At 57.5% G+C, this 27,835-nt stretch overlaps 1 protein-coding gene across 1 annotated transcript in view; it reads right to left on the reverse strand.

The window, feature by feature from the left end:
• SND1 (staphylococcal nuclease and tudor domain containing 1) overlaps positions 1 to 27,835 on the reverse strand; it is an 82,745-nt gene that overhangs the window by 19,130 nt on the left and 35,780 nt on the right. The window contains exons 11-16 of the mRNA XM_081330806.1: positions 21,292 to 21,381; positions 19,586 to 19,686; positions 18,511 to 18,621; positions 17,294 to 17,366; positions 14,578 to 14,719; positions 4,505 to 4,614 (exon numbers count right to left, since the gene is read on the reverse strand). Coding sequence (XP_081186932.1) covers positions 4,505 to 4,614; positions 14,578 to 14,719; positions 17,294 to 17,366; positions 18,511 to 18,621; positions 19,586 to 19,686; positions 21,292 to 21,381 — 627 coding nt within the window. The remainder of the gene's footprint in view (positions 1 to 4,504; positions 4,615 to 14,577; positions 14,720 to 17,293; positions 17,367 to 18,510; positions 18,622 to 19,585; positions 19,687 to 21,291; positions 21,382 to 27,835) is intronic.

Raw genomic sequence — 27,835 nt, forward strand, 5'->3', positions numbered from 1 at the left:
TTGCTGCAAGCATTATAATGGCTCCCCCAGTGATTTACCCAACTTCCAATAGGTTCCTTCTAAAAATAGACGCCTTGCCTGCCGCCAACGGAGCCACCGGCTCTATTTGTGGCATCATTTCAAGGCAGAGGAAGAAAGCGGCTCTGGGCTTGTGGGGAACGGCCAGGCCAGAGGTGCCCCAGGTCCGCTGGTGCCCAGAGCTGGTGTCATCCCCCTGGGGAAGGTCCAGCTCCCCAAGGCACAAGCCTTGCCTGGGTCCCAAAGGGGGCCCGGGGTCTTGGGTGTGTGTTGGAGACGGAGTGCTTGCCCTGAGCACTCAGCCCTAAACCTGGGGTGGCAAAGGGGGGCAGGAGCCGGGGGGAAATGCGGGGGGCCACTGGGTCCTGTCCTGGAGAGGAGCGGGGGGGGGGGGGGCTGGAGCAGGAATCTAACCTCTGCCCAGAAAGGCCTGGGAGGTCCAGAGCCAGAGAGCTGCTTGCGGGGTGCGTGTGTGTGTTCTCCCTTGGGTGATGTTCTCAGGCCCAGAGCGGGAGGTGGGAGCCCCCTGCTTGACCCTGGCCGTGTGGGGCACTGCCCCCAGGTTCGGTTATCCAGGGAGGGGCAGCAAGAACTCTTCTCCTTCATACCCCCCTCCCACTGGCACAAGCAGGCTGAGCTCAGATAGTCACAGTCCGTCTGTAACGGGACGGGAGAGTCAGTTCTCAGCCAGGGACCTCTGGCGCCCCCCCATTTTCTGCAAGGAGAATGAAGCCTCCTCAAGGACCTGGTGGGGTGGAGGCCTCGCCAGACCCCCAGAGGTGACAGTAACCCCGCCAGCCCCTGCCCACTGACCCTGCCAGCCCTCTGCTTCTGACCCCCCAGGCCTGCCTTTTCTCCCTCTGACCCAGGGGGGCGGATTCTGCCTGGGGTGAGCACCAGGAGGAGAGGAAGGCCCCGGCTCTGGCAGAGAATGCAGGCAAGCAAGCAAGCAGCGGGGTGTGTGGTGTGTGTGTGTGTGTGTGTGTGTGTGTGTGTGTGTGTGTGAGAAGCCTCAGACGGGGCATGCCTCCTGGAGACAAAGGGCGGAGGGCAGGGGCCTGGCCAGAGAGCCCTTGCAGGAGAGGGCGGGCAGGGCTGGCACCGCCTTGACCAGTCCCGGCCTCTGGCAAAAGCTGAGCCTGCCTTCTTGGCCCCACCTGGGGGGTGATCCCCAGCTCAGGTGCTGAACGGCACTCCCCACCCCCACCCCACTGCTTCCCCATGCCCACTCAAGGCAGGAAGGGAAAGGAGAAGAGCTGGGCGGTCTGCTTGCCGCTCCCCTGGATCCACAGGCTTCGGAGCCCTCCCCCCTGGCCTGGGGGGGGGAAAGTGGGGTCCTCAAGGGCCCATCCGGAGGGCCCCAAGCATGCCACCGGCCCGGGGTTCCCTTCTGCTGGGCCTTCCCTCACCCGGCTCGGGAGCGCCTGGCTCTCTGGGCAAGCGCTGAAGCAGAGCCAGGGTGTTTGGGCTGGGGGGCAGGCCCCCCCACCAGGCAGAGGGAGGGAGGGAGGGAGGACGGGATTCCCGAGAAGCAGCTGAAAAGAGCGGAGGTGCCACAGGCAGCGTCAAAATGCTGCGGGGAAACAGAGGACGCCCTCCGGAGAGCGTTCCTCACCGGAAGCCTAAAGAAGCCTTAAATAAACTGAAAATGTGAGAAACTGCTAACGAAGGGAAGCCCCACCCACGCCTCCTCCCCTTTGGCTTCTCCCCCAAGGACGGGACAGTCAGGGGCTGATGGGGCCAGAGAGGCTTGCAAGCAAAACTGTCCTAGCTGCCAGGCCTTGCCGGGGGTCAGGGAGGCCAGGCGTCCAGGCGCAGGAAGAAAGGGAGGAGAAGCGGGGGGGGGGGGTCCCTCTGCAACGGGGACCATGAGGGGAGGGGAGAGGAAGGGCCCCCACAAAAAATGTGCATGGCACAATGAAGGGGAAGGACGCAGCTGGAAGCCCCCCAAAATGGGTCAGAGAAGGGAAAGGGGCGCAGGAAAGTGGGGATCCACAAGCTCTGAAGAGAACGGGGATCCCGGTAGATCCAGGAATGAATTCTGGGGAAGGCGTTCTGAATGGGGGGGGGGGATCCGGGGCAGAGGAGGGTCTTGTGGGTGAGATGGAGGAATGGAAAGAGGGCGAGGGGGGCTTTCTGAGGCCTGAAGGAGGGACGGAAAGGCTGAGGCTCGCTTGGCTTTATTTATTTCCGACCAGCCTTTATTCTTTTTACAAATAACTCAAGAGGTCGCTTTCCTCCTCCTGTTCTAATCAGAACGACAACCCTGCAGATGGACTAGGCTGAAAGGGAGGGGCTGGCTTCATGGCTACGGCACAACCTGAACTTGTGGTCTCCTGATTTCTGGCCTGGTGCCTTAACCACTAGATCAGACTGCCCCCCCGTGTCTCTAGAGCAGACGGGGATCCCCCCTCAAACTCACTTAAGAAAGGCCCGTTTGTGCTCCAGTAGACCTATTCATACAGATGCTTTATTCAAATTATTTATATGGCTGCCCGCCTCCCAACGACGACTCTGGGCAGCAAACTAGGATTAAAGGCAGTCTTGCAAAGAAGAACCCAGGATGCCGGAGGTAAACCCTGGTTTCCAATGGCCGGACGCCTCAGCAGCCGAGCACCCCACCCCATCACCTCCCGGGGGAACCGAGCCGGGAAGAGGATGAACGCAAAGGAGGCGGAAGGACGGTGGTGGATCCGAGGGTTCGCGGGGAGAGAGGGAGAGAAGGAAGAGGTGAAGCGAGGCTGCCGGTGCGGCTGTGCCATGGGAAGCCAGCCGGGCCTCGGCAGAAGATGGAGAGGCGAGAGAAGGGCGATTCATCTCCCAGGAGCAGACCAGGCGGGCGGACAAGAGCGCCCAGGAGCCGCTCGGAAAACGGGAGGCCGTGAAAGGATGGAAAGGGTGGCAAAAGAAGCTGCAGGCGAGGAGTTTTGCGGCAAAACCCATAAGGAGGACTTTGTTATCAGGCGCAACTCTTCCTTCCCTCTGGGTGCAAAAATGCAGCCGCTCAGACTGAAGGGGGCAGGGGACGGGGGAGGGCAAGAGGGAGGGGGCTGCGCTGAGGGTCCTCCAGCCAGGCGAAGGGGCTTCACGCAAAAGAGGAGGACGGGGGGGGGGGCGAGTGGGGAGGCCCTCCGGGCAGAATTTGAGAAGCTCCATAAAGGAGGCAGAAACCACGGAGGACCGTGGGGAGGCATCTGGGGCAGGAGGCAGAGGGCAAAGAGGACGAGGCCGTGTCGGGAGAAGCGCCCTGACCCACGGCCACCTACGGAGTGGGAGGGGCAGAGAAATGGGGGGGCTGGCAAGGGCACCGCTCGCCCTACTTTCTCCCTCTTCCCTTTACGTGAGATTTCGACCTCTTTTTCTGTGCTGCACAGAAGGGAACGGAAGTGGGGTGGGAGGGCCTGGATCCTCTCAAGCGCAGCTCTAGGGAGAGAGGCTGGGTCCACATGACAAGCCCCCCCCCCCCACACACACACCAGATCCCTTGGAACCCTATGCAACTCAGCCCCGCCACCGACTCCCGCTTCCCAGTGTGTTGTAAACCAGGAAAGGGGTTTGCTGGGGGTCCTGCGAAACCCTCAAGGTTTCACCGGGAAGGGAAGAGCAGGGCAGGCAGAAGGGCCGTCCAGGAGGTGCAGCAGCACGGGGCCCGGGTCTGGGCCATGGGCAGGTCTGCAGCCCCCTCCCAGATGCTGAAATACTCCCCCCCAGACAGCAGTCCAGGTTCTTTGCTGAAAGATGCAACATACTTTAAGCCAGGTCAGAGGGGGGGGGCAGCAGCAGCCCCCACAGACACAGACAAACCAGCAAGCGAGCTCCCCTCGGGATCCAGCCACAGAACCCTCCCATGTACGCACCATGTGCCACAATTGCCACGCAAGGCCCATGCCCAGGAGTCTGTTCCCCTCTCAGGGCACTGGCCCTAAGAGGTCAACCCGAAGAGCCACGGCCAGGTCGGCAGCCTGCAAGGGCATCTCTGGGTGTACCTGCCTGGCCCCCAGGTCTGAGCCACAGCCGTGGCCCCTTGCAAGGCTCCCTGTGGCCCACAGGCAGGGGAGTGGCAGCCCCATGCCCAGCTGGGCCTGCTGTCCGAAGCAGGTGGCCTCAGCAGGATACGAGCCACCACTCCGGCCCCCTCCAATGTCAACGCAGGCCACTCGTGGGACAGGGAGTGATGGCGGCAGAGTGGCGGCCACACGTGGCTCTCCAGGGGATGCCGCAAGCCTGGCCCATCCACCCTGTCCTTCTGAAGATGGCAGCCAAGGGCAGAAGCACCCGTGCGTGGTCCAAGGCTGGAGGAAGCCGCTCATGCAGAGGCCAAAAGAGCTGGGGAAGGTCCTTTGGCCGCTGACCTCTGTCCCAGCAGGGGAACATCCCATTGCCCACCCACCCCGCTGGGCCGGGAAGACCCCGACCTCACAAAGGCATCCAGACCAAGCAGGGAGAAGCAGCAAGGTGAAGCCAAGATGCAGAGACACCGTCCTACCTCTCGTTGCAGCACCAGCTCCTTCGCAAACAGGGTGGCTTCCTCGCTGAACGGCTCCGCTTCCTGGACCAGGCCGGGCAGATTCCGGGCTCCACGGGGACATTCGATGCCTAAGGGAGAGCGAGAGCCTCCGTCAGCTGCCATTTGCAGCCCCCCTCCCCCACCATGGGGGGTGCTTCCCCCAGGTCGGTCGGGAGAAGGACTGGGCTATGGGGACCAGTTGTTTAGAGGCCTCCTTGGCCCACCCCCTGGGGTCCCCCCATTTTGTCCTGCAGGAACACCAGAAGCAGACCCCAGACTCCTTTCCTGCTCCAGCAGCTGTGGCAGCTCCGTGGCCTCCACCATCCCCCTTGCCCTCTCCAAGGGCAGAGCAGACAATCCAGAGGGGGCCGGCCTCAGGCCCAGCGGAGGTATGACCAAAGGCCTGGCCTCTGGCCGGACTGGCCCACTGGAGGACACCCATTCAACACCCCCAGCCACACCGAAGAATCGCCTCCGAGCGCACGAAGACTGGGCCCTCAGTGCCCAGCGAGGGCCACAGACCCAGAGGCGGAAGTTCTGGCTTCTACCGAGAAAAATGAAAAGGCCTTCACCTACAAAAACCACCGCATGCTCAATTTGTTATCAACCGGGGCAAAAGGGCACCTGCAGCTCCAGCTCCCGAAGAGGAGCCAAGCGTTCAGTTTTGCACAGTACTGGAAAGTGCAAAGCCAGTTACGTGTTTGATTTCAAGAAGGAAAAACTGGAATATCCAATTTTGGAAAATCAAAAGGTCTAGGTTTTAAAAAGAGGTGACAGGCGCTTCCTATTACTTAAAAGGAAAGCCATTCATCAGAAAATACTATTTTGGATCCACTGGACCCTCGAAGAACGTTTGGAAAGCGATGAACAGTGGATTCCCTACGTTGGCGACACAAGAAACATGAAGATTTTTAAAACTCGCCTGATTTCCCCTTGGTGTAACTTTGTTTTGGTTTCAAATTATTGCGTCTATTAACATAATTTTGGGAAGCAGTCTTGCATTTGAAGATACTGAGAGAGATGGTGCCTGCCACCTCGTAAGGAGCTTTGGCTCCACTGAGCCTGTGACAGAGGATAATCCCACCTCGCGGAAAAAGCAGCCAATCTCCGGAGTTTGAGGAATGGGCCCGGGACACTGGCTGGCTAGACTTTGCTCAAAACCCGCATGGTTTAAACACGCTGTCACGGTCACGTTTTCTGAGAGAGCAGATATGCCAGTCAGTTCTGTGTCATCTAAAATCTAATCAGAATTCCCTCTGCCTCTTAATGACTATTAATGAAGTTATTAATCGACGCCTTGAGAAGTACGGGATCCAGAGCTAAGCCCCACAGCACCGCATTCGCTACCTCACTTTAGCGAGACTGTACTTCTTTTACCCCTCCCGAGCCTTGCCATGCTGGGCAAAGCCCACTCAAACAGCTGGCATGGGTGCCACAGGATACTTGGGTCAAAAGCTTGGCTGAAATTAGGACACTTTATACCTAGAGCATTCTCACAATCTATTAGGAAAGGTCAGTCACCTGAACTTAGTCTAGGAAAACCAGCTTCTCACCAAAGCTTGCCGACAGCCACCTGACCGTTTTCAAGGGACATTACAATCTTTAAGAACCGCCCGAGCGCCTTTCCTCCCCTTGTGGAAGAGGAGAGGGCTCAGCCAAAGCACCAGCTGCTTCCTAGGGCAGTCGCTTGCCCCCAGATGCTCATCCAAAGAGTAGAGGCGCTCCGTCCATCCCAAGTCCCGGCCTCTCCTCGTCCCCCTCCTGGCCCTTCTTCCCCTCTGGAAGAGGCAGCAGAGGAGACCGAAGCCCAAAGGGGTCCGAAGAGGCACCTCCTGCCAGCTTCAGCACAGAGTGCCCGGTTCCTCTCCTTGTCCTCCCTTCCCTTCCTGCAGGAACCCTTCTTATCCTCTTCCACCCCGGGGGAGGATGGGCACAAAGGGCGCCAAGGGGGCTGGATAACTCCAGGAGGGAGCCAAACTTTGAAAAAGGTGCCAAAAGAAAAAGGCAGCCTGACCGCGGGCTGGATGTGGCTGGGGGCAGCCACGAGGAGAAGCCAGGCCACACACGGAGGGGCAGGTGGGCAGCGGCTTAAGAGTGGGAGCCACACACCCCGTCTGGTCAATTGCCCCACAGGTGTGTGTGTGTGTGTGGACAGGAGTACACAGTAGCAAACACGTGCATGTAGAGGCAACGGGCTGCTGCTCCACTGCAAAGAGCCAAAGCTCCCAAAGGGCTTCCTGCGGCTACACAAAATGGCTGGGAAAAATGACAAAAGCCGGAGTCTGCCGGCTTTCCCTCTCCTCTCTTTTCTCACCCAGCTTCCAATTAAGAGTAAGGGACCCTGGAGGTCTTCTAGTCCAACCCCCTACTCAAGTAGGAGTCTTTACGCCATTCTGGACAAGTGGCTGCCCAGTCTCTTTAAAAACTTCCAGCGTTGGAGCACCCACAACTCCTGAAGGGGAGCCGTTCCGTTGATTCACTCTTCTCAATGTCAGGGAAAAACCTCCTTAGTTCTAGGTTGCTTCTCTCCTTGATCGGTGTCTATCCGTGGCTTTTTTCCTGCCTTTTGGTGTTTTGGAGCAGGGGTCCCCAACCCCCGGTCCGTGGACCAGTACCGGGCTGTGGCATGCCAACAACCAGTCTGCACAAACAAGGAAAACCCCATCCACAGGATGCAGGCAGCACACAAAACCACACACACACACACACACACACACTGCTCCGTGGGAAAACCTCTCTCCACGGAACCGGTCCCTGGTGCCCAAAAGGTTTGGGGGGGGGGCTCTGCTTTGGAGAACAGGTTGACCTACATTCCTTGTGGCAGCCCCTCAACTATTGGAAGACTTCTCTCGTGTCCCCCCTCGTCCTTCTCCTCATTAAACTAGACACACCCAATTCCAGCAACCAGTCTTTATACGTTTCAGCCTCCAGCCCCCTAATCCTCTTTGCTGCTCTTCTCTGCACTCTTTCTAGAGCCTCAACATCTTTTTTACATCACGGTGACCAAGCTGGAGGCAATATTCCAACTGTGGCCTTACCAAGACCTTATAAAGTGGCACTAACACTTCGCGTGATCTTGATTCTATCCCTCTGTTAATGCAGCCTAGCAGTGTGTTGGCTTTTTTGGCAGCTGCCATACAGCCCCGGCTCCTATTGAAGTGATTCTCCACTAGGACTCCGAGGTCCTTCGCAAGGTGACTGCTGTTGAGGCGTTTATTCTCTACCTGTGCACCTGGTTCTTCTCGCCTGTGTTCTTCTCTGGCCACTGAGCTGCATTTTCCTGGACAGGGCCCCGGGTCCTTCTGAATCTCCAGCCTTTCTTCCGAAATGTCGGCTATTCCACCCAGTTTGTGTCATCTGCAAATTTCAATTGGTTTCCTCCACTATGTTCCATTTTCTCCTCTCCTTCAAGTTATTTGCAACTGAGCTTTTATCGTCTTATTTGGGGGGAATTTCCACTGACTTTAGGGCATTTTTCAGGATGTGGTCAAAGTCACCCAGGCCTGCCTCCAGAACGGCCAAGGGTGGCCACAGGCCGGCCAGAGCCCAGCTACAGGGAGAAGGGGGCTCGGAGGAGGGGAGGGGCAAAGCAGCTCCTGGGCGCCCGGAGGAGACCAGGCCTTGGCCAAGGGCTGCCCCAGTCCGGAAGCCTGCCTCTGCTTCCTCCCCGCTCTCTGGGCCAGAGGAAAAACTGCCCTGCCACTGATTCGCCCCCCTGGAGAGAGCCGCTGCCTTTTGCCTACAAGGCTTTTCAGCATCCTGCGAGCTGGCACCAGGCAGCGCACGGCCCGCTCGCTCGCTCCGGCTGCTCCCGGCGAGGAAGTGCTGATGCGGCAGCAGGAACCCCACTCCCTCCGTCCCTCTGCTCAGGGAGCATTGAGCAGCCCATGCAACTGGGAGGGGGGCAGCTTCACCTCTCATCTGCTGCAGCTCCATCTCACGGAGTCTGTGCTGGGGGCAAACCAATTCCCCCCCAGCTCCAGCAGGCATGCTGCCCCCGGCCTCGAGATTGAGGAGGGGGCTCCCTGGGAATGAAGAAGGCAGGACCCCGATGCCCGCCAGAGCATCCCTGCTTTCTGCGGAGGGGCAAAATCTGTGTCAGCAGACCAAGCCAGGGGGAAGAGCTGGTGCGGGGCACAGACCTGGGCAGCCATGCCACAAGAGGAGCAAAAGGCAAGGGAGGTGGGGAGGAGGCTCCCCCTGCAGAGAACCAGGCTCCCAGCACACAGGGCAGCCGAGGGTCCAAGCCTCGCCTCCACCCCTGTTCTTGAGTGGGGCTGGGGAAGATTGGGAAGGGAAGGCCCAGAAGAGTACGGAGGCCACAGAAAGAGAGGAGCAGGCGGGCGGCCCAAGCGGCCCAGAGCCAGCGCAGCGGGCAGCAGCCCAGGGGATCAGAGCCGCGGAGGCTTGGCAGGCAGGGGGAAGAGGCCCCCGGCTGACAGGCAGGCAGAGAGTGGGAGGTGGGGAAACTGCAGATCCGGGGTCATAAAAAAGGACTGTTAAAAAAACCCTGCTCATTTGGTGCAATCAGATTTGGCACGCTGTGCACCCATCGGCTGTTTCAGAGCTGGACACGAGTGGAGAAGGACCGTTCCCAGCGCAGTCGGTTCTAGCAGGGAAAGCGGGCAGATCTGAGGGGCCTCGGAAGGGAGGAGAGCGCGAGAAATCCCATCCCTGCAGCAGAGCACGGCAGAGGAACCGAATTAAAGGAACCGAACCGAGACGATTTGGGGCAAAGTGCCGGCAGCCGCATCACGAGCAGATGGCAGCCCACGAGGGGAGACGCTCCGGGGCCCACAGCTGCCATCCCAGCAATGGAGGCGCCACAAGAGAAGGCCACGGCATGCAGCTGCACGGCAATCCGGGCTGGATCTGCAGGCTCGCCTTTGCTCGCCACGTGCCCACCTTCCCGCCTCCCAGGACATCCTGGAGACGGGCAGCCGGCGGCATCCTTCTCCTCGAGCTGAGGCCCACTTGCCAGGGAAGGGGGCTCCTGCACGGTCAGACGGTGGGGGAGGGGCATGTTGGGGTATCTGGGGCAACGGGAGGGGGGGCAGCAGCATGGCCCATGGCAACCACCCGCCCTACTGGCAAGCATCAAAGTCTAAAAATGGAACGTCTTTGGGGGCACAAAGAGAACCAACAAAGAGAAGGCCTGGACGCCTTCTCCGGAGGGAGGGAGGGAGGGAGGCTGCCCCACAACCAAGAGGTCCAGGAGATGCCCGTGGCCCTGCCCAGGGTTTGGGCCATGGCTCCCAACCTGCTGGCTCAGCTACCGTGCATCTGCCAGGCCCAGCCAAGACACCCCGCAAGGACACCCCATGCCCAAGCGACAGCCAGGCGCGCAGGGGAGGGCGAGGGCAAGAGGCCAGGCACGGCACCAGTCCAGGTGGGTCATCCGAGGGTCGGCGGGCGCCATCACTGCTCCCCCTAAGGGCAACATTCCCCCCCTATGTCAGCTGATGTGCATCCAGGCAAGAGGAAACCCCCCCCAGTCGGGGGTTGGGGGGTGAAGCTGCTCCGGCCCTGGAGGATCTCCCTCCAACCGACTGGGCCTCCCTGCAGCTTGTCCCTCGCCCTGTCTCTTGTCCTCAGAGGTGGGGGTGGGGGACAGGGACTCCCCTCCGCCCCAGCTCCCTCCCCCATGGGACGAGGCTGCTGCTGCTGCCGGCAGGTGCCCCTCCATTTGCGACCACAATTAGCGGGGGGGGGGGAGAGGGGGGGAGAGGGGGGGAGAGGGGATTTTGTTGGATTCGTGATTGAGGCACCGTTTTTTTCAACTGTTTTTATGGTGGTCGTTAAGGGATTCTGCTGAGTGGGGGCTTTTTGTAAGAGCAAAACAGTCACATGACAAGAGACTGCGACCCATAGTCCACTCCGCTTGCCTGAAATGCAGCCGTGTGACTGCGGGGGAGGGGGTGCGTGATATTTTATAACAGCCAAAAATGCTTCACAGGCCATAAAGCACTCTTTTCTAGGCCTGTAACTTTGGTCATTAAATAATTGGTCATAACTTGAGGACCACCTATGTCGTCCTGTGAACCTTTTCCACTTTCTCCAAATTCTTAAAAGTGCAAGGCCCAGAACGAGATACAGTGCTCCGTCTGATCCAAGTCGAACAAAACAGCACAATTACGTGCCCCAATTTGGAAACTACGGGGCTTAAAATCGCCTTGGCCTCTGCTGCAGCTGCGTCACAGCCCTGACTCGTGTTTTGCCAACTGCTTCTCCAGCTCCACCCCAAGATCTCGCCAGTGAATCCCTCCTCCTGCCCAGAATGGCCTCCAGTGCCCCAGCACCGAGGCGCCCCAAAATCTGGGCCAGGCGTTCTCACGTGCGAGTGGCTTGCAAGGCCCACCCCAGTCCAGCAACGGCAGCGGCCCTTCTCCTTGGGCCGCCCAGGCTCCGTGCTGTGGCACAAAGACGCCGGGTCTCCTCGCACACTCTGCACCCCTCGCCCTGCTGCCCTTGGCTCGGAACGAGGCCCAAAAGGCCCAGGAAAGCCCCCCGGGCCCACCCACAGAGCAAACGGCAGCATCCCAAACCAGGCGTGGGCAGCCCAATCCTGCCCGTCTCACGCCCCCCCAGTGAGGAAAGCGTGGGGGGGGGCAAATTATAAACCCAAGGAAAGAGGGAGGCTGGGGTCTCTGAAGCAGAGCAGCCCCCTCCCCAACCTGTTCCCGTAGCAACAGAACCTAAACAGAGCTCCCAGCAGGGCTGGGGCGGCCTTCTCCTCGAGGTTGTTGTGCCCCCCCCCCCGAACGTCTCCGTGTCCAAAATTAGCTCCGCTTCAGAAAAGCCGCAGCAGAGGCAACCTCGCTGTCCTGATGACAGATCCACACCGGAAAGTTATATTTAACCGCTGATCCCTGCTCAACCAGCACTCCGGAGAGGGAGGGGGGAGGGAGGGGGCACCAAAGCTGCTTCCGCCTGCCACAGCCGTAGGAGGCAGCCCGCCTCCATCAGGGCCCGTGATGCCCCCTGGAGCCGCCAAAGCCGGGCAAGAGCAGAACATCAGAAAAAGGGGGGCTAACCCGCTGCTCAAGCAGGGTGGAGCCCTAGGCCCTTTCAGCCTGACAGTCACCCCACCAGGGCAGAGGGTGCCCACCCTGGAACTGAGGCCCAGAGACCAAAGGCCAGCAGCCCAACCTGCCCCCAAAGGCTGGCTCGGCTCACAAGAGGGGGGGCAGAGCGAGGAGGTCGGCTGCTGGGCCCTTGGAGGGCTGAGCCGGTGGGGCAGAAGCCGAGTTGGGGGCCCCAGGGGAGAAGCAAAGGGAAGACCGCCCAGTCTCCCCTCACCGGGGCCCTGACCTCCCCTCCCCCCCACCCCCAGGAAGGGAAGGGTTAGGGATGAAGGCGGTGGGGTGGGGGAGGGTTCCTTTCCAGAATCCCATAGAACTGGAATTCAATTACAGAGGTAAACCCAATTCAAACATCTTCACCTTCCCACTAATTGTGCAATTCAATTGAAGACCGGGTGGGCCAGGAACCCCATTACGTCAAGCAAGCAGCTTCCCCTCCCGGGACCCCCCGCAGGCTCACAGGGGCTCCTCCACTCAGCCTGCCCCACGTGAGCGTTTCCTCCACGTGTGGCACCTGCCCCCGTGAGGCATCTCTTCCCCCCGCCCCCCTAACAGGAGTGGGAGTTTTAGCACATTAACATTTTTAAATATCAGAGGCTCTGCAACGAAGACTCATTTTCTTGTCTTGTGCAGCTGACTTTAAGATTAGTTAATTATAAATAAGACTGCAAGTCGCGGCATCGCCGTATCACGCCCAGGCGGCACGAAGGAGCCCGTGGGCTCCCCGGTCCTGTGCACAGCCCAGGCGCCTCCTCCGTTGCCTCCATCTGGCCTCTGTGCCAGCCTTTGCCAAGGGGAAGGGCCGGGCGCCAGGAGAGGAGGGGACGAAGGAGACACTGAAGCCCTATGGGAGAAGCTCCCGCGTTGGGGGTGGGGGGAAAGGCTGGTTGGCCAGATCCAAGGACCAGGATCAGTCCCACCCTGGCCACAAGGCCTCATCAGAGACCCTGCGCGCCACTCCTGCAGACGGGCGGAGAGGAAGCAGGTGAGCCAGTGTGGGGGGCTGGCAGGGCATGCCCCCAAACATATGGGATGGCTGGCAAGGAGAGATGCCCCTTCCCCCCCACCGCAACTCAAATGCTGGGTTCTTCAAGCGGGCAGAAGGGGGCCTGGGGCCGGGCCCTGAACCACCACTTCTGCTTGCGATCTGGGCTTGCCCAACCATCAGCCCCAGCAGCAGGCAGGTGGGGGGCCAGCCAAGGCCGGTCCAGGGAGGCAGCCCCAGATCTGGGAGGGGGTTCTGGAAAGCAGCCACAGCATCAAAGGGCAGCTGGCAGAGGGACCCCCGTGGGCCGGGAAGTCCTCACTCAGGAGGAAGCTTCGGGCTCTCCGACCGGCTGCCAGGGCTGCACAACGCGGCCCCCCCCACACACGCGTCCAGAGGCCCTGGATGCAGACTCTCCCCCTCCCCAGGAAGAGGCCCACAGACCTTACGCACCCCGGAATGAATGCTACCATCCTGCCAGGTCAGCACTCGGCCCAGACTTCCTTCTGGCTGCCCTCCGGCTGCTTAGGGCCCACGGCCTCCTGTCTCTTCTCCTCCTGGTGGGCCTGCAGGAGAGGAAGCCTGTCCCGTCCCTCTGAGGAGCCCGACCCCCCCCACAGCCTTGCAAAGGGAGCTGCGCAGGGTGGGAGTTTCTGCTGCCAGACAAGGGGGGAGGCATTCAAGGGCACAGGAGGAGCCGAGAGACAACCTTGGCCAGGGAGGGAAGCAGGCAGGATAGAGACGCCAAATACCCCCCCCCTGACTCTGTCTGGGCCAGAAGGGGCCAAGAGAGGCTTCCGGGGGTCTCAGCGCTGTTGGTGGGATCCTGGCAGGGGCTGTCTCAGCCTGGCTGGCCTTCAGGACCACATCAATCCCCCAATCGAGGCATTTGGTTATTTGGAGTGACTCCACCTTCTCCTCCGTTAATGCGGAGACGACGCCCCCACCAGACTTCAACGTCAGCGCCTGGTTGGGCTGTAATTCTCCTGCTCTCCTGTTAGAAGGGGGAGACATGGCTGGGAGGGCCTTGGCCCAGCTGACACCCCCCCCCAAATCTCTGCTTAAAAGGACCGTAATGTCCTCTGCCCATGACTGTCCTTGAAGGGCATCTGGAAATTTCACCGGCGCAGCCACAATTTGCCAAAGGGAACATCCCAACCTTATCATAAAACCCATCACTTTTGGGAGCTGCCCGGGCTCCGGGGGGCACCACGAGGGGCAAGCGAGAACTTCTGAGCTGGGTGTCTAAGAGACGGTCTGCTCAACCCAGCTGTGCCAGCGCAGAAACTACGCCGAGGTCCCCCACCAGATAAGAGATGGGGGGGGGGCGCAGAAGCAAGCATCCTCTGACAAAGCTCCCTCCCAGCGGCAAGGCCTCAGACAAAACAAATCCCCCCCATCTTACTCCCAAAAAGGAGGATGCCCCTCCCCCATTACTCAAAGCAGAGACCAGCCATCCGCAGAGCCCCGGAGGAGGCAGACCAGGCTATGGTGGGGGGGGCGGGGGGGGGGCGATTGCTGGCACACCAGGCTCCCTTCAGACCGCTGCTTTATTCATCTTACATCCTGCCTGGAAGTTCTTCAACCATCCACGGTCAAGGTGGCCCAGGCGCCTGGGGGTGCTCAGGCCGGGCCCCAAAGGAGGGCACCCCAGCTGGGTCCTTCAGCTTCTGCTCCAAAGGCCCCTTCCCTGCCCCTCTTCCCTCTTGGGACGCTCTTCCTGCAAATGGTCTCCTCTCGCACTCAGGTCTGGGAATCCTCGGGCGAAGCAAGCGGGTGCCCCACGGAGGGCCCCCCCGGCACCCCATCATTCAGCCCCTGCCAGACGGAGCTGCCCCCGGTGCCTTCCGGGCGCTCCTGCCGGGCCTCTCCAGACCGGCCGCTCTCCTGCCCATCTCCTCCTCGGCGCTTCCCCAGCCAGAGCCCCCCCCCGCCCCGCCCCCCGAAGATGCCCCCCGCCTCCCTCCCCCCCTCCGCTCGCTCACCGGCCAGCAGGAAAGTGATCAGGCAGGTCTCCTTGGGCAGGTAGAGCTTCAGGCGGGAGCCGCTGAAGACGTACTCCACCACGGCCTCCGAGCGGCCGGCCCGCTGCAGGAAGGGCAGGAACTGCTTGGCCTTCTGGGTGTCCTGGGGGGGGGAGAGGCCGGTGAAGGGGGGCTGGCGCTGGGCTCACCTTCCTCCTCCCCCCGGGAGGTAGAGCAGGAGGGAGAGTGCAGGCTGGGGGCCTCCTTGTCTGGGTGGCTGCACACACCCCCTTCTTCCCAGGAGGGGCCAGCCGCCGCTCTCCCCACCTTCGCTCTGGCCCGTCTTGCCCTGTTCAGGGAGCCCGGTTCACACAACACCAGCGGTTGCACACAGCCGAAGGAGCCCAGCCCTCCTCCGGCAACTGCTATGAAGCAGGCTCTCCTCGGGACTCTGCCCATCGTCACGCTGAGCGGCCAAGCCAAGGAGAGCAGCCAGGGGCTCTGCAGCTCAGAAGCAGCCGGCCGGAGCTTCCCGGTCCTGGATGGCCGTCGTGGGGGCCGGGCCACGGAGGTCAGGGATGACACCCCTGCAGCAGGAAGCTTGGCAGGGGAACCCTTGCTGGGGCAGGGTGGAGGGGGCCCCACACACTTCTGCCTCTGGCTGGGGTTGCCCCGACCCCCCCACCTCTCGGGAGGAAAGCCCATCCGGGCCCTGCCTGGGCGACCATTCGGGGACGCCGAGGTTCCCCAAGGCCGTTTCCCCACAGACAGGCCTCTTGGGCAGCTGAGGTCCAGGGGCTCCCACGCCAGGACAGAGGCCGCCTTGGAGGGCCCGGGGGTGGGGTGGGGGGCACAGGCCCTCCTTTGGCAGGAGCAGCCCTTCCCTCCCCCCCCTCCCTCCCCAGCCCAGGCGGGAGCAAAAGGCTTGCTCCTCTTTTAAGCCCTCCCCATCTTAATTATCTGCAAATGGAAAGGAAATTACGCACCGACCGAATGAAGGAAAATGGAATCATAACTCCACATTATGTGAATGGCTGCCAGTTATGCAAAATTAGGCGAGGTCTCGGCAGGAGGAGGGGGCTCTGCGGGCCTCCCCTGAGGCTCAGCCGTTTGTCTTGTGTGGTTTGAATTATTTAGCTGGGGACTCTGGCGTGAGGCCGCCACCTTCCCGGGAAGGAGAGGACGCAGAAGGCAGGCAAGCCTCCCCCATTCCCTTTGGGGCGGGGGGGGGGGCAGGAGAGGGGCTTTCAGGGAGCTCATCAGCCCCTGGCCTCTTCTGGGCAGCCTCTGAACGTCTCGGCTGCAGGAGCAGCTCAGCCCACCGAGGACGCCTCCAGGCACCGGCCGAAATTAGACCGCCTGCCCAGGCCAGCGGCCCCACTGCAATCCAGGGTCCTTAGTACAGACAGGCGAGGGGGGAGGGGCTATTTTGTCAACCCTGCGTTCTGGAGGGGTCAGTTGGGAAGCAGCCCGGCTGGAAGCCCCCGGCCCAGCCGAGACCAGGCCCTCCTGTGGGAAGTTGGTCAGCTGGACCTCGGCAGCGGCCATCTGCCTGCCAGGACAGTCCCCGGCCCAGTCAGGGCTGTGCGCAGGGGCCCTCCCCGCTCTGGGTCGGGAGTCCACTCTGGCTGTGACAGGGAGGTCCAGGGGCAGCCCCTCCCTCTCTCCCACAAAGGCTCAGAGGAAGGGTGTCCCGAGGCCAGCCCACCCCCTAAGCAGGAGACCCTCTGCAGCCTCACGTGGCGGAGGCCTCCCCGGCTGGCCGGGTGGCTCAGGCGCAAGGCTTAGGGTTAGGGCTAGGATCCTGGGTCTCCCTTGCTGGACGGAAGAGGAAATCAAAGGGGGTCTCAGGCCCCCAACTCCTGGCAAGAGCCCCAGGAGGCAGTCTGGACCAGGAAATCCCTGGGCAGACCAAAATCGCTCTAACAACACCCATATGCACTTCCGAAGGCGCTGGGCCTCCTGCCCCCCCACAGCCAAAGGGAGGGAGGAGAGAGGATGTTTCCCCCTCGTCACCTCGGGAACCGCTCTCCAGCGGCCCCGTCGTCTCCCTCACTGCCTACGCCGCCCGGGCTGTGGCTGCCCTCTCCAGCCATCCGGCAGAGCCAGTGTGTGTTGCGCCACGTTCCCCTCCCCTGACCAAGCAAATTCCCTTACGAACATGGTGTGTGTGGGGGGGTAGAAAGCAGGGCAGGAAGACCTCTCCCCACCTCGCAGTGCTGGGGAAGAGCAGGAAAGAGAACCAACCGTAGCAGCAGCAGCAGCCCCCTCGCCAGGCAGCTGGTTCAGCCACAAAGGGCCAGGGAGCAAGTGCTGGAGCAAGCGAGGAAGGGAGGCGAGGAGGGAGCCTGCTGAGCACGCACACACACCCCGACCACTGCCTGCCTGCCTGCCTGCCACACACGCTGGCAAAGCAGCCACCAGCCTCCCAGGCACATGGCCAGAGTACGGCCAAGAGGGGGCAGAGGCAGCCCTTCAAGAGCCCAGAGGCTGCTGCTCCCGCTGACCACAAGGTCTCCGCCAGGCCAAGAAGGCAACGGCTTCCTCTCCTCTGCCGCGGGGCCGAGCCACGGGCACCAAGGGGGCAACTGGCACAAGCCTGCCAGCTCTCCCGGAGCAGGGAGAGCAGCTGCCCCCCCCCCAGGGTGGAGAGTGGGGAAAAGGCGGAGGAGGAGCAGACCCAGAGCACCCCTGGATCCCACACCAATCGGCCAGGGCCCCCAAGAGGGCTGCTTACCCCGGAGATGTCGGCCACTCGGTGGATTGGGACCTCCTTCTTGCTGTGCAGGCCTTTGCCGTTCTTGACTGCCCTGTTGGGGACGAGGGAGGGTCAGCAGCACCCAGGAGCTCCACAGCACCTGCCCTGCTCTCTGCCCCTCTTAGTGGGGGGCGCCCTCTGGCACCCTGCAGCCGTGGTGCCGGGGGCTCCACCCTCTGGGCGCACAAAAGGGCCCAGGTTGCGTGATGGGCAGAAAGCATCAGTGGGGGCATCTGAAGACTAAGAGGCACTGACCTCTGGGGGGGGGGGAAGCTCTGCAGGCAAGCAGGGAGAGCAACCCCCAAGAGCCCAAAGCCCCACATCTGGTTTGGAGAAGGGGGCAGGCGGTGGGAGACACCCATGAGACCCCCCACTCACTCAGTCTTAGAAGAGCCCGCCTGTCTCCAGGACCCAGAGGTCAGCCTGTGCCCAACCCCGGCAGGACACTGCCCCCTCCTCTGGGCACATCGCTGAAGCTTCTGAGAAGGCCGGGGACACGCTCCCCCCCCAGACTACTGCAACCCTGGAAGGCGGGAGGCCTTCTGTGGGGGGCCCCAGCCCCCTCCCTCCCTCGTGTTCCGAGCAGCCCCCTCCCCAAGGGCCCGGGGGACCCCAGGCCTCTTCACTGCAGAGTAGAAAGGGGCCTTGGAAGAGGCGGCTCCCCCACTTCCTCCCCCCCCAGCGAGGTTTCCTTTGCAGGCCCCTCCCAAGCCAAGGAGAGGAGGAGGAGGACTCTGGGGCCTCATGAGCTGACCGTGAGCAGCCCCGAGAAAAGGCCCAGCAGGCTCAGTGCAGCCCCCCATTCTGGGGCTGTGCCCCCCCCCTTGAAGCTCTTCGTTCAGGGCAGAGGAGGGGCTGGCTGGCCGGAGGCTCCCTGGCTTCCTTCTTTTTCTAAAGAATCTGGGGGGGGGCTGTTTGATATCAAACCTTTGAAGTCCCCTGCATGGTTCCAATTTGGGGGGGAACTGCTGGGGTGCTGTTTGCCCCCTCTCTCCCTTGACCCCCAACCCTACCCTATTGGCCACCTTTCCCCACAACCTCCGTGCCGGTCCTGGGATACCCTGGGCCCCCAAGCACCAAGAAGCCTCCCCTCCTCGCCCTCTGACCTGGGCACCTGGTGAGGATGCCCGCTCCCTCCCGATGCCAGCCTGGCCCGTGGCAGGAGCCCCCCCCCCGATCCCCCTCCCACAGCTCACCGGGCCTCGGCCGCCAGCAGCTCATCGTAGTGGGAGGAGCGCTGGTCATCGTCCTGGCGGTAGCGAATGACAGTGGCCAGCCCCTTGCTGACCAGCGCTTCGGCAATGTTGCTGCAAGAGACCAAGATCAGCAGTTAGCCAGGAAAGACGGGCGGGGGTCTCCTCTCTGGGTGGGCAGCCGAGGCCCTCCTTTCCACCCCAAGGAGCGCTCCAGAGGCAAGGCCTGCTGCCCCTATGGCCCGTCCCCAGAAGGGCAGGGCTCCACGGGCCCTCCAAAGCGCCCGCTCCCCCCTCTGGGGCCAGGGGGCCCAAGGCAAGGGTAGATTCCTCCGCAAAGGGGATCGGTCCGCCCTTCCAGCTGCTTCCCTCCTTTTCCAAGGAAACTTCACGGGGGTCTTTGAAACCAGGCCCAAAGCCAGCCTGCCGAGGCAGGCGGGGCCCGGCTCCTGGCCAACGCCCCTGGGGACTTGGCCTTTGTCCAGCAGCTTCTAAGTGGCGAGGGGGCTCCTTTGTCGCTTGGGCCAGGGGAGGGGCAGGGGGTGCCAGAGGGACAGTTCCACAGAGCCCAGGATTGGCTGGGCTGAGACGGGCAGAAGGCAGGCGACAACGGGAGGACAGAGCGCCAGGCAGCCGGGAAGGAAGCAGCAGCCACTCCTCCTTGGCTCAAGCTAGCGCATGGCCCACCCTTCCCGAGCCGGCCGCCCCTCCCCTGCCCCAGGCGATGCGCCAAGAAGAAGGGGTCTGCGTGCCAGGTGGGGAAGGGGGGAAGGGCCTCCTTGAGAGGTTCTGGAAGGCCTCAGGCACCCTCTGAAGCACCGCCAGAATGGCCCCCATGGCCTTGGGAAGGAGGCCCGGTGCCACCAGCGGCTCCCTCACAGAGGACCGCGACGGAGGAAGAAGGGAGCCGGTGGGGCGCGGGTGGCAGGGGTGGCTTAACCCGAGGCTCTGGGGTGGCCGGCTGTGTCCCCGGGTGGCAGTTGGCAGCACCAGGGAGCTGAAGCAAAGGTCTGGGGCAGGAGGCTCTGCTCGGCTGAGACTGCCACCACCCTGGATGCCCGACGTCCCCGACACTCACATGCCGCCAATGGTGACTGTGGCACAGGTGCGCTCCGAGAAGGCGGGAACCGTGTCGGTCGCCCCGCTGGCCGGCCGAATGTAGTCCACTGTGACGTTCACCTGGAGGGAGGACAGAAAGGCTCAGTGGCCTCGGTGGGAGGACGGCCAGCCAGAGACAGCTGGGAAGGAAGGGCGGCCCCCAAACGCCCTCCCACCAGCCACGCAGGGGCCACTGCTGAGGACCGGCATCCCACGCAGGGGAGGAGAGGCTCTGGGGGGTTAGGGTTGGGGGGAGGGGTCTGCCCGTCTCCCAACCTCCCTAGCCGGAGTTGCTAAGCCATATGGGGATGGGGGTCCCACGCTGGCAGCATCTGTATTCTGAGAAGGGGGTGCTGCTGGTGGATTCCGTGTGTGTGTGTGTGTGTGTGTGTGTCGGAGCAGGGAAGGGTGGCCTAGCCAGGCTTGTGCCCACGGAGGAGAGAGGGGCCGCCTGGCCCTCTGCTATGGGGCAAGAGAGAGAGGCCCGCTGGCAAGGGAAGGAAAGAGAGAGGCCCGCCTTCTTCCCCGCCCAGGAGTCCAGGGCCCTTCTCTCGGCCAGGGTGGGTCAGGCCTAGCAAGGTGGGAGATAAGCCAAGGACAGGACGGTGGGGCCACCGGAGGCTCTCTGGCCGGTTGGGCACCGACTCGGAGAAAGCCGGGAAGCGAGGGGAGGGGGTGGTCCAGGGCTGAGCGAGGCCGTCTGGCGCCTGGCCAAAGGAAAGAGAGCCCCCCCCGGCTCGTGGCTGGAGCATGCCACCCTGCAGCCGCCAGCCCTGGGGGGCCGGCCAACCCCCTCCGCGGCCTGGGCCTCCAGTTGCAGGGCATTCTTGATCTCGCTGGGCGGCAAGGAGAGGGGGCCGGCCGCTCAGCCTGTCACTTCTGATCAGTGACAACCCGGCCCGGGGCCTCTTTCAGTCGTTAGCACAAAGGACTTTCTCGTCACTGGCCTCAATCAAATTAATCTGAAGTGAAAAACGTGGCGCTGACAAAAGTCATTTGAATAAAGCCACCTCAGCCGGGGAGGGCCACCGAGCCCCCCCCCCCACGCACACGCCGCCAGAGACAAGCAGCCGCCAGCAGCCCCGGGGCCCGAGGGCCACCTGTGGGCAAGGGCAGGCTCTCCTTGGGTTGACACGGGGTGCCCTTCGCAGCCCAGGCCCAGACAGCCCCTCCCCCCATGCCACCCATGGGTCAGAGGCCATTCGTGGCGAGGCCCACGCAGCAGCAAGGGGGCGCCCCCTCTTCAGGGCCAGGGCTTCCCCTTCTCCATCAGCCCAGCCCCTGGCGCAAGGAAGAGGGGGCAGCCGAGTCCCAGGGCTGGTTGGGGGCCAGTCGAGGGCGCCCGCCAGCTCCCCAAAGGAGCACGCAGGGAGGGGGAGGAGAGAAGGCAGGGAAGAGCCGCTGGCCCAGAAGCGCCGCTCTCCTCCCGCCTCTGCCCGGTGCCCAGCCGCGTGCCGACCCCGGCACGAAGCAGAGCCCTGTGGGACGGTTCAGAGGGAGGGGGCAGAAGCCCCAGGGAAGGCCACTCCTCTCCCCCCACCCCCTGCCTTGCTCCAGCTCGGGAGGGGGGCGCCAGGCTGAGACAGCTCTAGGTCCCAGAGCAAAAGGGGGCAGGAAGATGGCCGCCACACAGGGCTCCTCACAGCCCCCCTCCCCCCCCCCCCGGGCCGGCCGGGCGCGGCTCACCTTCTTCCCGATCAGCTTCTTGCGCAGAAACTCCCGGGCCTCAAACATGTAGGGGATGTCGTAGAGGGGACGGAGTTTCCGGTTCTTGTCCTGGGGAAGGAAGGAGAGAGGAGGGTCAGCGGTGCCAGCACGGCCCTGGCGAGCATTGCAGTTTGCCCACTTGGGCCTCTCTGCACCCCCAGGCCCGAGACGGGAGACCCCAGAGACCCCACGGGCAAAGCCCCAGGGGAGCAAAGGCAGGCTGCAGAGGCCCATAAGGCTGCCCCCCAGTGCCCCCCCACCAGGCATTGCAGGGGTCGCAGCAGATTTCCCAAAGCCCCATCCCAGAAGCAGCCTGGAGGAGGGGGCAATCCTGGAAACCCCCCCCCAGGGACTATTAAAACCAGGCCATCTTCCCCTCAATCCTCTGCGGTGTTTTCAGATGGAAAACGGAGGGTTGCTGCAGCCCAAAGCCCTGCTTTTCTTCCAGGCAGCGACATTTCTAAACCATAAAAATGTTGCTTTTTAAAAAAATGAGACGACTGAAACAGCAGATCACCTTTCCTCAGAACGGCTCAGGATTATGGGTCATCCTGGTTTAGTTTTTTTTTATTGAAAAGTTTTACAATACATTTTATATTTAACAATCCCTCCCCCCTCCCTCCGCCCAACCCTTCCTAGCCCTCCCTAACCCTCCCCCCTTCCCCCCTCCCCCCCCCCGACTTCCCAGAGCTAAATACAAGGTATAAAAGCAAAAAACAATCATAAACAACCATATGCTAACAACAATAAACTATTAAGTCTATCGCACTCTAGCTCATATGAAATGACTACAAGCCATACTAATATCACATAAAAAAAAGAAAAAAGAGAGAAAAAGAGAAAACTTATTCAAATGCTAAATGAAACTTTTAGTCCCATATTTCTTCTGAATATATTCAATCCATTTTTCCCACTCCATAATATAACGTTCTTGCGAATGATCTTTCAAATAAGCCGAAATCTTTGCCATTTCGGCCAGGTCAGAAACCTTTAGAGTCCATTCTTCTATAGTCGGGAGTTCCTCCTTCTTCCAATACTGACCTATTAAGAGTCTTGCTGCTGTAATTAAATTCAACATCAACTTGATGTCCACAACAGCAGTATCTGTAATTATGCCCAATAAAAACAATTGCGGACAAAACTTTATCCTTTGCTTAAAAATCTTCTGCATATTCCACCAGATTTTAATCCAAAAAGCCTTAACCTTTTTACAGGTCCACCATATATGAAAATACGTTGCGTCTTCGCCACCACATCTCCAACATTTAGGTTGATAGTTCGGATACATACTTGCGAGCTTTTTAGGATCTAAATGCCACCTATAAAACATTTTGTAAAAGTTTTCTCTTAAATTTTGAGCTTGTGTAAATTTTACGTTCCTCACCCAGATCTTTTCCCAAGTGTCCATTGTAATAACTTCTTGAATATTCTGAGCCCACTTTATCATACAATCTTTAACAAGTTCTGTTTCTGAATCAATTTCTATCAATGCAAGATATATCCGTTTGATATGTGCTGGACCCTGATTTCTAATTTGCTTTACCAAATTTTCGTCAGTCATTGAGAAACCAATTTTCTGGTCTTCTTTCCACCTGGCCCGTAATTGACCATATTGAAACCAAGTTTGAACAATCTTCTCATCTCGTAAAAGATTATACGGCTTCAAACACCATACGTTCCTCTCCAAACTTAAGATCTCCTTGCACGTAGTCACATCATGTTTGAAGCCAACATTTATGTTTTCTATTGCATGTTTCGGAATTGCCCACAACGGTATCTTGTAGTCTAACTTATATCTATACTTCTTCCAAACTCTCAGCAATGCCTGTCTTAAAATATGCACTTTAAACACATTATCTACCTTCTTATCATACAATAAATATGCATGCCAGCCAAACAACAAATCGTGGCCCTCAAGATTTAATAATCTCCCTTGTGTCAAATTAATCCAATCACTTATTCCTGACAGTGCAGCAGCTTCATAATATAATTTAAGGTTGGGCATTTTAAGACCACCTCTTTCACGCGTATCCTGCATAATCTTAAGTTTAGCTCGTGGCCTTTTCCCTGCCCATACAAATTTATTGATACCCCGTTGCCATTCCTCCAAATTTGAGTCTTTTTTAAGAATCGGTATCATTTGAAATAAAAATAGAAATTTAGGCAAGACATTCATTTTCACTGCTGCGATTCTTCCCAGTAAGGACAATTGCAATTTTTCCCAACTCTCCAATTCTTTTTGAATTTTTCCCCATAACTTTTCATAATTATTTTTATATAACTTTGCATTTGAGGGTGACAAATACACCCCCAGATATTTAACCCTTTTAACAATCTCAAATCCAGTTAACCCTTCTAAAAGAGCCTTTTGCGATACTGTCATATTTTTGGCCAGAATTTTAGTTTTTTGTACATTAACCTTAAATCCAGAAACCTTCCCATATTGCATTATTATCTCCATCAGGTCCACAACAGAATTTTCTGGCTGGGTCACCGTAACAACCAGATCGTCTGCAAACGCCCTCAGTCTATAATCCTGATCTCTAATTTGAATACCCTTAATTTTTCCCGAATTCCGTATTTTAATCAATAATATCTCCAATGTTAATACAAATAATAAAGGTGATAACGGACACCCTTGTCTTGTGCCCTTTTCAATATTGCATACTTCAGTCAAACTATTATTTACTATTATTCGGGCAGTTTGTTTTTGATATAATGCCCTAATTGGTTGTAAAAATTTATCCCCAAAATTCATTTTATCTAAAACTTTCATCAAAAATTGCCAATCCAGTTGGTCAAAAGCTTTTTCAGCGTCTAAAAAGATCAACGCCGCAGGGATCTGGTTGTTCCTTTCCAAAAACTCCACCAAATCAACTATATGCCTCACATTATTTTTCATTTGTCTACCACTAATAAACCCAGTTTGGTCCCCATGAATCATCTGTTGCAAAACCCTCATCAATCTATTAGCTAAAACCTTAGCAAATATCTTGTAGTCCGTATTTAAAAGTGATATTGGTCTGTAATTTCTTACTTGAGTAACATCCTGATCTTCCTTCGGAATCAGGGAAATAAAAGCAGTTCTCCAAGACGGAGGCACCCTTCCTCCCCTTTGAATTGTCTGAAACAATTCCCTTAATGGCTTTATCACCTCCGATTCTAGATTTTTGTAATAGACCGCAGTCAGTCCATCCGTACCTGGCGCTTTATCCACCTTCAGTTGCTTAATTGCTAAAAGAATTTCTTCTTCTGTTATCAATTGATTAATCTCTTCCTTTTGTTCTTGTGTAAGAACCGGGACGTTGGCATTCTTCAGATATACGTCAATGTCTGTTTCATTAATCTTATCTTTAGCATATAATTTGGAATAAAAGTCCACAAAGGCTTCCTTAATAAGGTCCTGTTGATACACAACCTTACCTTTATGTTCTATTTTGTCTATGTTAGAAGCCCTTTGCTTTTTCCTTAACCTGTAAGCCAACCATCTACCTGGTTTATTGGCATTGCAAAAAGTGTTATGTCTAGCAAACCGTAAGTTAGTTGCCACCTGATCAGCCATCAGCTTATCAAATTGTCCTCTTAACAAATTAATAACCTCTTTGGTCTTCACATCCGATGGATTCAAAATTAGGGCCTTTTCTTTTTCCCCAATTTCATTCTCCAATTCTTTCCTCCTAGCTTCCAAGTTACGTCTATATTTATTATTCATATATATTAACACCCCTCTCATATAAGCTTTACTAGCGTCCCAAACAATGTCCATAGAAGTATCCTTATTCATATTAATTTCAAAAAAGTCCTTCATCTGTTTTTTACATTCTTCCACATTACTCTGATTTCTAAACAAGTTCTCATTTAAGCGCCAAGAGCGCCTATCTTCATTGTCCTTGTTAATCTCTAACCAGACTGGACTATGGTCAGATATAGTTCTTGGACAAATCTTTATCTTCTTAATCCTAGAAAAAAAATCATTAGTCAATAATATAAAATCAATCCTGGAAAAAGATTGGTGTCTATCAGAAAAAAAGTATAATCCTTTTCATGTAGATGTGTGTCTCTCCAGATATCTCGTAATTCCAGATCATCCTTCATTTCAAAAAAAGATTTAGGCAATCTAGCATGGCTCAGGATATGTTTAAAAGAACCACACTTGTCCAGTTGCACGTCCAAGACACCATTCCAATCTCCCATAAAAATAAAAGATTTATAATCCATCTGGGTAATCTTAATATGTAGTGTTCTATAAAAGTCAGCTTGTTGTTGATTAGGAGCATACAATCCAACCAAAAGCGTTTTTTTGCCTTCTAACAGCAGATCTATCATAACATATCTTCCTTGTTTATCTGCTTCTATTAGTTCCGCTGTCAGAGTACTCTTGACATAAATAACCACTCCATTTTTCTTATTCATTGCAGAAGCAGTAAATTGCGTACCCAACCTTAAGTTCAGCAGGTATTTTTTGGTCCATAACCCTAATATGTGTTTCTTGCAAGCAAATAACATCAGTCTTAAATTGTTTTAAGTATTGAAAAACTTTCTTTCTCTTCTGTGGTGAATTTAATCCATTAACTTTCCAAGTTAGGAACTTAGTCGCCATCCTTGGCGTCCCGAAGCTTCTGAAGCACGCCTGCCAGGATCCCCTTAACTTCCTTAGGCTGCGCCCCTCCCACAGCTTCGCTATAAGTACGCTTTGGAGGTTCCATAACTTTCTGCTGGTCTTGCTCTTGCTCTTGTCTCGCTCGTCTCAAGGCAGCACGCGTCATCCTCTGCTCTCTGGCGTCTTCCGATAAAACTGTAATTTGATCCCCTCCAGTACCTTTCTCATCTGTCTGTGTTCCTTCAGCATCTTGAGGCTTTCCCTCACCATTTTTCTTTGCAGATTCCAAAAGTGGTGGAGGGGTTGCTTTCAAAACTTTGCTATAAAAATCACGTGCCTGGATCACTGTGACCAAACGGTGTCTCGTGCCTTCATGCATCACCACCATGCCCACTGGTATCTCCCATCTAAACTTGATATCATGTTTCTTAAGCTCCTGTGCCAAAAAAGCAAAATCTTTCCTTCTCCTTAGAATTCTTGGAGGAATCTCTTTTAAAACCAAAACTTCTTGCTCAGCAACCACAAGCTTAGTATCATAAGCAACTTGGATAACTTCATTCCTGATTGCTCTCTTTGTAAAATAAACCACCACATCTCTAGGTAGCTTCCTCTGCCTTGCAATCCATGAATTCACACGAAAGATTTTGTCTATACTTCCCTCAATTTCAGCTGCTGACTGTCCTAGTACCGCTTCCAAAGCCTCAGAGACTATCTGCTTTAAATCTTCTTTAGGATTCTCTTTTAAGCCTCTGATTCTGATAGCAAACTCCATCTGGTGGTACTGGACCAGAGTCAAGTCTCCATCCATTTTATCCATTGTATTTTCATTCTCTAAAACCTTTGCTTCTAGTCTGGAATTCTGTTGACTAAGATCCTCCACTTTTTCCTCCAAGCACTGAACACATACAGCCACACCTTCAAGTGCAGGCAAGATGTCTGCCCTCATTGCTGTAAACTTCTCTTCCATCTTCTCCTCCAGCTTTTCCATCTTCTTCTCCAGCTTTTCCATCTTTTCATCTATAATATCTGCTATTTGTTGTGAGTGCTTTTCCAAAGCATCCTGTAAATCCTTAACCGTCAGTGCCGGAGCAGGTGCAGGAGGAAGTAAAGCTTGCAGCGAGGACTGTTGCACCGGGGAAGCCCCCGCACTCCGGAGAACTTTAGAAGTTTTAGTCGCCATCTTTCCCCACTTTCACTTGCTACGCACTTTCACTTTTAAAATCCATAAAGTCCATTGAACTAGAGAACAAAAATCCACTTCACCTTGACCTCCTGTACCACTCTGCCTGCCTCTTCACACTTGAAAGTCTTTCCTTCTGGCAGGGGTGGTTGCTAACGCTTGGTTCTGCTCCCAAAAGCACGGAGCAGAAGCGCTGCGCAGCCCGGAGCAAACCCAGGCTTCGGGGGGGCTCGATCCTTCAGCCGCCCGAACTAAAAGCTCAGGCGGCCCCGGAGAGCTCAACCCCTACCTGGGGCCTCACCCCCTCCTCTTCTCCCGAGGAGGGGGCTTCCGAACCACCTAAACAGCTGATCGGCGATGTTTTCGGCAGTTCAACAAAGCCACGGAGCGGACAGCCCGAAGATGGCTGTCTTCAGCGTCGCGTCTCCACCGGACGTCCAGGTCATCCTGGTTTAGTGACTGCAATTCAGTTGTTAAGAGAAGGAGTTGCTAACTGAAAACACAACTACGCCTAGGATTTTATTTCGGCTCTCTTTGGATTCATAGATCTGCAAAGGTTGTAAGTGTGAGGATCGGTCACAATTTCTCATCGCTGTCGTAATTGCAAATGGCCACTAAACGAGGAGTAAGGGTAGGTCAAACCACCAGGACAGAAAAAACCCCGGGCCAGGAGGACCCATTCAGGAGAGCGGAAGGAAACCCAGACGCCTCTTCGAAAACTCAGGTGTGAAACCACACAATCC

The sequence above is a fragment of the Vipera berus genome (assembly GCF_964194415.1).
Source record: "Vipera berus genome assembly, chromosome: 6".
Lineage (NCBI taxonomy): Eukaryota > Metazoa > Chordata > Lepidosauria > Squamata > Viperidae > Vipera > Vipera berus.